General features: G+C 36.6%; 1 protein-coding gene across 1 annotated transcript; it reads left to right on the forward strand.

Annotated features, from left to right (window-relative positions):
- Positions 1-5186: 5186 nt before the first annotated feature.
- Positions 5187-6612, forward strand: LOC124870442 (gastrotropin-like). The gene is made up of 4 exons (XM_047369123.1): positions 5187-5344; positions 5447-5622; positions 5938-6027; positions 6470-6612. Exons 1-4 carry the CDS (start codon positions 5278-5280, stop codon positions 6518-6520), a joined length of 384 nt encoding a protein of 127 aa, XP_047225079.1. The 5' UTR covers positions 5187-5277; the 3' UTR covers positions 6521-6612.
- The last annotated feature ends 1884 nt before the right edge of the window (positions 6613-8496 follow it).

Below are 8496 nucleotides of genomic sequence, written 5' to 3' on the forward strand. Positions count from 1 at the left end.
GGATGTCTGCTATAAAACAAAGGGAGAGGTAAAAGCAAAGCATGACTTTATCACCGTGCCACTGGACGAGAGGTCACGTCCAGCAATCTTGCTTACTTATTGTTCAGCTTATTCACACAAAAAAGTTGCAGCAAAAGTTTTAAATCACACCCAACAATTAAAGTATAACAACCAGTTTACAGCACTGACAATAAAATCCAACAGACAGTTGTACTTTGCTCACTATTCTCTATAAATTGGGATTAAGTTTAGCCTTGAGGCAAATAAAAACTCTATTTGAATTGGGAATAAAGTATGTAAAATAATTTTATGTTGGCTGATAAGGGGATTTCTCTTTGGATTTTCGATGACTTACCATAATGAGCTACAGCGTGCCATAAACCTAACATTGCAACTTATATTGTAAGCTCTATATGTAATACCATAAAGTTCTTTTTCTTTATGTAGAGTTGAAAAAACTGAGATCAAATGTGCCCATTTATGTTTTTAAACCAGAGCACCAACTCTGCCCCTTTGTATCCCCTTTATATTTCACTGTTTAGGCATATTGGTTGCACAATTAATGATAAGATGCCAATCATTTTTGCATACGCCTTGCAAATATATTCACACTCCTTCAGTACTTTTCATATTTTAGAACAACCAATAATAAACTGTAGATAACTGTCAAGTTGAAAGAAACTGATAACGTTTTTTTTTTGTTTTTTACAAAATTTGATAAGTGTAGATTGCATTTGTATTCAGTGACCTATACTCTTAAATAAAATCTAGGGCAACCAATCTTCAGAAATCACCTAATTAATAAACAGAATCCGTCTCTGTGTTAGTTAATTTCAGTATAAATCCATCTGCATTTTCACTTAGGATTGTAAGAGAACATTTATGAACAAACAGCATCATGAAAGTCAATGAACACAGTAGACAGGTCAGAGATAAAGTTCAATCTATAATTCGAAAATAGATTACGGCACAACTATAAACATGGCTGCCTGCCTTAACTGTCAGGCAAGAGCAATAATCAGAGATACAGCCACAAAGCCCATGGTAAATCTGGAGGAGGTGCAAAAATCCACAGCTCAGGCGGGAGAATCTGTCAACAGGACAACCATTCAACAATTCTGGATTTTACGTTTCCTGCAGGCCATGCATGGGACAAAGCAAACATGTTGAAGAAGGAGCTCTGGTCAGAGTAAATTGAAACTAAATTTCTGAACTAAATTCAAACACTAGATATGACAGAAAACTAATTCTACACAACATCCCAAACAAACTGTACTTATGGTTGTGGCAAGAAATCTGGTCCGGTTAATGGAAAGAAGGATGAAGCTAAATACAGGGCAATTCTTAAACAACACCTATTAGAAGCTGTAAAAGACTTGAGAATGTACGAAGTTCAACATCCAGTAGGTCATCGACCCTACATATACAGCTAGAACTGCAATGGAATGGTTTAGAGCAAAGCATGTTCATCTGTTAAAACAGCCTAGTCAAATTCAGACCTAAACCCAATTTACAATATGAGAAAAAACTTGAAAACTGCCCATTCTTATTGAGCTTGAGCTATTTTGCAAAAAAAAATGGGCAAACTTTAAATTTCTTGATGTGCAAAGCTGACACAAAAAGACACCAGAAGACTTGTCACTTTATCCAGTGAATGTTTGGTTCTGAAAACTGGCTAATGAGCAGAAATGCATGCCACACTTTTAAAATTTCTTATTGAACAATATTTTTAAAACCATATATGACTGCCTCTTATGAACCACTTCTGTGTTGGTGTATCTATCTCAATAAACTATATTGAAGTGCGTGATTATAAAGTTATAAAATCGAGAAAAGTTCAAGTGCTTTAAATGTGTTTGCAAGGCACTGAATATATTAAGGGTTTTATTCTGCTGCCAACCAATTTAACTAGAGATCATGTCCATTGTCTTCCATGCTTATACACAGTAACTGGTGATGACTTTTAATGAATTCAATAAAAATGGTGTCAGAGCATTATGTCATTTGTCAGTAAAGCTAATACTACACTACCAGACAACAGAATGTGCTTCAAATGAAAACGATGTTCTAAATACACCGTAAAACAAATATGGTGGAGCATTTCTACAGAACATTTTGATGCTGTGCTGAAGATGACTTTCTGTAAAATGTCCTTATTGAAGACATTCACCCCAGTTGACCCCTGTATGAAACGTTGCCTTAGTTAGTTTATTAGCTAGCCTGTTAGCTTGGCAGTTTTTGGAGGCTCACAAGGCAGTTCACTGAGCTAATGCAAAATGATCATGAATCTGCTGCTGAACTTGATAAATCTGATGAGGAATGTGTTTCTTTCTTTTTAAGTTGTATAAGAGTACTTGATGACACTGATCTGTTTGTGGGTGTGAACAAGGAGAAAGGAAAGTCGGAGAGGTGCTGTAAAAGTAGAGAAAGAGATGGTGGGTGTCTTTTATAGGATGTTGGCCAATCTGATTTTTTATGCATCTATAAAGAGCTCCAAGGCCATGTTGACTTTCCATGGTTCAGAAATGCTATCAGCAATCTGAAAATGTCTGCAATGTGCGAGATCGAAGTTAAGTGCAACATCAGAAGCTTTTACCTATTCAAAGTTAGTCAGACCTGAAAGCCTGAGGTGCTTCAGTCATATAGTCATCTTATTGACACAGAGTTTTCATCCACAGTATGTGCCCACACCAGTTCATTGTAATTGGGTGAATGGAGTTTTCATGAATTTTCTTTGAAGTTGTATTTTTCAGAAGTCTGCTGTATTTACCTAGTTTCCTTCCAGACATACTGCAGAAGATGTTCTCTTCTCTTATGTTTAGATAATAGATGTTAGATGTTTTTTAGGTAAATTAGGGCAAACATCCTTTTTTATATTCATCCCGACCTTGTAACAGGAAATGTAAATGGGAATATTAGAAGCTATATTAAATCTAGAAATATCAAATACACTTGTGTCTTCTAAAAGTATTTACACCACTTGAAACTTACCACCTTTTACACACAACCACCAACTTCAGTGTATTTTATTGTGTTTTTTTGATAGACCAACATGAGGTAGTACATTATTGTGAAGTGGCAGACAAAATAATACATGGTTTTATATTTTTAATAAAAATCTGAAAAGTGTAATTATTTTCAGCACTACTGAGTCAGTACTAGAACCACCTTTCCCTTTGGAAATAGCTCACAACCAGCTTTGCACATCTAGAGATTGATATTTTCCCCATTCTTATTTGGAAAATAGCTCAGGCTCTGTGAGATTGGATAAAGAGCATCTGTGAACAGTCCTTTGCATGCCTAGTCTAAAAACCTCTATTGGATTTAGGTCTAGAATTTGATTGGGCCATTCTAGCACATGGTTGTCCCTTGATCTAAGCCCTTCAATTATAGCTCTGGCTGAATGTTTAGGGTTGATGTCCTGCTGGAAGGTGAACCTTGACCCCAGTTTTCAGTCTTTTGCGGTTTGTTTGTTTGTTTTTTTCAGGATTACTCTGTATTTAGCTACATTCATCTTCCACTCAACTCTGACCAGCTTCTCCTGTCTGTCTTGAAGCATTTTCACAGCATGATGCTGCCACCACCATGAGTGACATGCTACATTAATTTTCCACCACATGTACATAGTGACAACAATGCACAAGTCATACTTATAGATAAACACAGGTTTGGGACCTAAGAACATTTTATTTAGCCACAATTATCCGCTACTGCAGTCATGTTCCCTAGAGCTTCTCAACTTATTTTGTTTTTGTACTCCTAAACTATGACTCCAATTCTGAAACTGATACCACCCTATTATTGTTGATGAGAAGTCAATTGTAAAATTGATAATGTACTCTCACTGACCAAATAAATTAACGGAATGAATGAATTTAATTGTGAAAAGTCACTGTTGTGTTTAAAAAGATTAGAATCTGTGTTAGTGGGTTCTACTGAAGAAAATTGCAAAAATGATACATCTTTGAAAGGCTAAGGTGAAATGTATGGTTTTCAAGCCCTTTTGTCAGATTAAGTCTTTTGGTACTTTTGAGGAATTTTTAATTCAGTCTTCTGGCGTAAAGTTTTCTATTTGGGATTTTCCATTTTCTTGAGGTCAAGGGATTTAAGAAGCTGTGGCAAAGCTTATTAGCTCACCCTTAGTGTATTCTCAGTTTTGTTGAAGAACATATCTTTCTCACCTTGTTTACAGCCAGGAGAAAATTAGCTTTTCAGATTTGTAGTTATTGCATTAAGACAATTTTCCTTCAATCTGACGTCCATTTTTGTTTACTCTGAAATTCTAGACCTTAAAAAAATACACTCGAAATGATTTGTGGTCATTGTTATAATTGGTAAGTTAATCAACCTCAACACCAGTTTATCAAGTCATCAGCAATTTTAGCCCAACTCCCCGAATGTTTTTAGATGGACTGAGGTTGATGTCACAGACAGGGTTATGAATTTGGAGGGTAAATGGTTGTGCAGATGACGAACATTCTACGACTTTGCTCGTTTTGTAGAATTTGGATGTCATAACAATACGTGGCATTAAACCCTAGTTATTTATTCAAGGGCCACTCTGCCAAAATTACACAATTGCATTAAATACATTTTGATTACTGTGCATTATTTTACAAATGATCAATGGAAAATGAAAAACAAAGAGAACAAAAGCACAGTGCAGAGTTAAGCTTTGCATAAGTGCTTTTGCTCAGCTTTTATACCTAACAAGATAATTATGTATCCCCTTAGACAAATGCATGCCCAGTAAAATGACTCCAATCATATTTCTCCTGAGCTTTCTCAAAGCCAGACTATGAAAAGAAAAACCCTGAATAAGAACTTGATTATCTTATTACAGGCCACTTCCTTTTTTGAGATAACATATTCAAATAGAAGGTTAAAGATTTAAAACAAAACTTTGTATTTGGTTTTTCAATGAGCCGCAGTAAAACTAAAGGTTATGACCATAAAATAATCACAGGAGAGTTCACTGGCCGTAAGGTGATGTAACGGCTTACCCTGATGAGCCGTCAGCATTTTACTCACTGCATGTGAACTCCACAAACAGCCATTTCTGCTGTTTATTGCCCTCTCCCTCGCAGCCCATTGTACTAATCATTTTTGGTTGTAACTGTCCTCTTGTGTGACCACATGCAAAAGAAGGAGGTGGCGAGAGGCTTTCAATGTATAAAAAGGGAACAGCCCTGGTTCCAGTACCTTGCGCTTCTTAGGCTTCTTAGGCTTGCCTCAGCATCTCTTCTCTCACTCATCGACCCACCAACACTACCAGAAATGGCCTTCGCTGGAAGATGGGAACTTGAGTCCCAGGATGGATATGATGAATTCTGCAAGTTGGTTGGTAAGAAAAAAGACTAAATCAACAACATTTCTTTGATTTTTTTTCTCTCTGGTGTTAGTTGGACCTTTATAAGCTCACATTTTTCCTTCTATCCTACGTTAGGTATCCCTGATGACATCATCCAGAAAGGCCGTGACTACAAGACAGTTACAGAGGTCACCCAGAGTGGGGATGATTTCACCTGGACTCAGTTTTACCCCTCCAACGCCAAGGTCACCAACAACTTTACCATTGGCAAAGAGTCTGAAATGCAGACCATTAGCGGAAAGACATTTAAGGTAGGAAAGGAAGAATCACTCTTTACCTGATATTCATAGAATATTTTCCTTGGACAGACATAGAAAAGACGATGGTTTCCTTCTATCTGAACAACCTGAAATTGTAGTTGAAATGTTAAAGATGAAAAGATGTCTAAGGGTGGTTGAACCAAATGCTTTGACTTTCAACTTTCTTTGTTCAGGCTAAATTAAGACTGGACCAGTGGGCTAAAGACAAGGACTAGTCAACCTTTAATAGCATTAAAAGATTCCCATGGACGTCCAGTGTTTGAACAGTTGCCCCACCAACTGCTAACATCTTCTCTGTGTTTTCAGGCCACCGTAAACATGGAGGGTGGCAAGCTGACTGTGAGCTTCCCCAACTATCACCAAGTCAATGAGATCAGCGGGGGCAAACTTGTTGAGGTAAACACACTCCCTCAGGCTTTTAATGCAGAGAAAGTCATGCAATGACAGCAGTTATTACACTCAGCTCCCCGCAGGGACCATTAGAGTCATCAGAGTTATATGGGCTGCAGCTCAAGCTAACGAGAAAACTGAGATGCGTGGCAACGCCTCTGAATGCAACCTAACAAGCAATTTAGTCTTGCCGTTAACCTTTCAACTGTGTTAATGGGATACAGTTCTCTTTTTACACTTTGTTACTTTTTCTTTTCATGCAAGTAATGGTATTAAATGAAATTCAAAAGTGGATATTGCATAAATGTATAAAATAGTTATCACATTAATTTATATAGATTATAGATATCTTAAGTTAAATTTCATTGGATTTACTGCAATTTAAAAAGATACTATTGAAACACGAAAATGCTTTAATGATTTATGCCTCCTTTTCTCTGTCTTCCAGACCTCCAAAGCTGGCTCTGTCGTGCTGAAGAGAACCAGTAAGAAAATCTAAATGCTAACTGACCTTCAACATTTTGTACTGTTAAAACGGAAAGCTCAAAACTGTAAAAACGAGCAATAAATTAAGAGTCACACGTAAACGAACTTCTGATTCTGTCTGTTATTTCCAACATACATGATTTTCTCGACAGAAAATGTATATGCCAGACCTTCTGCAGAACTACAGGAACTGACTTAAGAGTCAGGGAAATGGATATGATTGGACAGACAGACAGACAGACAGACAGACAGACAGACAGACAGACAGACAGACAGACAGACAGACAGACAGACAGACAGACAGACAGACAGACAGACAGACAGACAGACAGACAGATAGATAGATAGATAGATAGATAGATAGATAGATAGATAGATAGATAGATAGATAGATAGATAGATAGATAGATAGATAGATAGATAGATAGATAGATAGATAGATAGATAGATAGATAGATAGATAGATAGATAGATAGATAGATAGATAGATAGATAGATAGATAGATAGATAGATAGATAGATAGATAGATAGATAGATAGATAGATAGATAGATTGATCCTATCTATCTACATTACCTACAACATTGATCTACTGAATTAATCTATTCTTTACATCTTCTAACCTGATAACTATAACCTTAACAAAGTGGTCCTGCCATGGAAGGTCACCAGTCCAACACAGACAGACAGAAAGCTGTACATTTTCACATGACTTTGAAGCAGGGCACTTTAGAAAGCATACATTGACTTGTCACAGAACAAAATAAATCACACATGCAGAATTGAAGTCAGGAAAATATAAAATGTAATGACAGTGACTAAAATCATCTAAGGGTGGTGTAGTTTTCTGGAAAGGAAATGTCCCACTCTAGTTACACCTACTCAGAGTGAATAGATAACGTCTAATAAATAAAATCTACATAGATTGAGGTAAGGAAACTTTAGTCTCATCAACAATCTTTGTCTCATGTAATCAGGACAGAAGGCAAGCTGGTGTGAAAGCTACAAATTGCAGGTCTAATTTTACTGTCCACACCTGATTAATTGTGTGTGGGCAGTAAAATCAAAAATGGATATCACAGTCTTTTTCAAAGGTTTCATGCTGCAAACTAACCTTGACTTGAATGTTTGGTGTTTCATAATGCATTGACAAACCGGTTTAATCCGATCTGGCTGAGAAGGCACCCAAGGTTGGAAACACAATATTTTGTAGAGTTGTCCTGCATGTCGAGGTGTCTTGATCTACCAGGTACACTGAAGCTGCCCTCAGTGGGTAATTAACACGATTGTTCACCTCTGACCAAATTTGCTCTATAATAAGATTCTGAAAAAGATTAGGAAAGTTTTTTGTAACTTTGTCATCACATATTTAAGAAGTTCAAGGTAACAAAATGTAGATTAGCATATAACCAAAAGTGCAAAAAGCAGCAAATATTTACATAGATTGATAAGTGATATACTGTAAACTTTATGGGGTCACTAGTGCAATGGACAACACAATTCACTTGCATATCTATGTTGGATTATGTACAATAAGCATGTTAAATTATAAAACAATATGCAGGACACCAAGAGTATAATATAAAAAAAACTCAATTTCTCCTGTTTAGGATACACATAATCGTACCCTGGAAGATGCAGACTGAGCATAAGGTGGCCTGTTGACATTAAATCTGTATCTGGGAAGGATTTCCTGCATGTACAGGCTTAAATAAAATATGTTCCCATAGTTTATCTTCACTTGGTCCCGTATTCCATAATTGGCAACTGCAGACCTGTAATAACTGAAAAATGATGCTTGCAAGTACCTGTATATATATTGAATGTGACGTCATCTAAATAAATCACGTTGAATACACAGCAAAACACAGATTGCAACTATACAGTTGTCATAATATCTGAGATCAACATAAGATAAAACTAGACCTGCAAGCAGTTATGAACAGGTTCCAAGCCTTTCCCAGCAAATTCACCCTTGGCCCCGCCCCT

The sequence above is a fragment of the Girardinichthys multiradiatus genome, chromosome 6 (genome assembly GCF_021462225.1).
Source record: "Girardinichthys multiradiatus isolate DD_20200921_A chromosome 6, DD_fGirMul_XY1, whole genome shotgun sequence".
NCBI classification, from domain to species: domain Eukaryota; kingdom Metazoa; phylum Chordata; class Actinopteri; order Cyprinodontiformes; family Goodeidae; genus Girardinichthys; species Girardinichthys multiradiatus.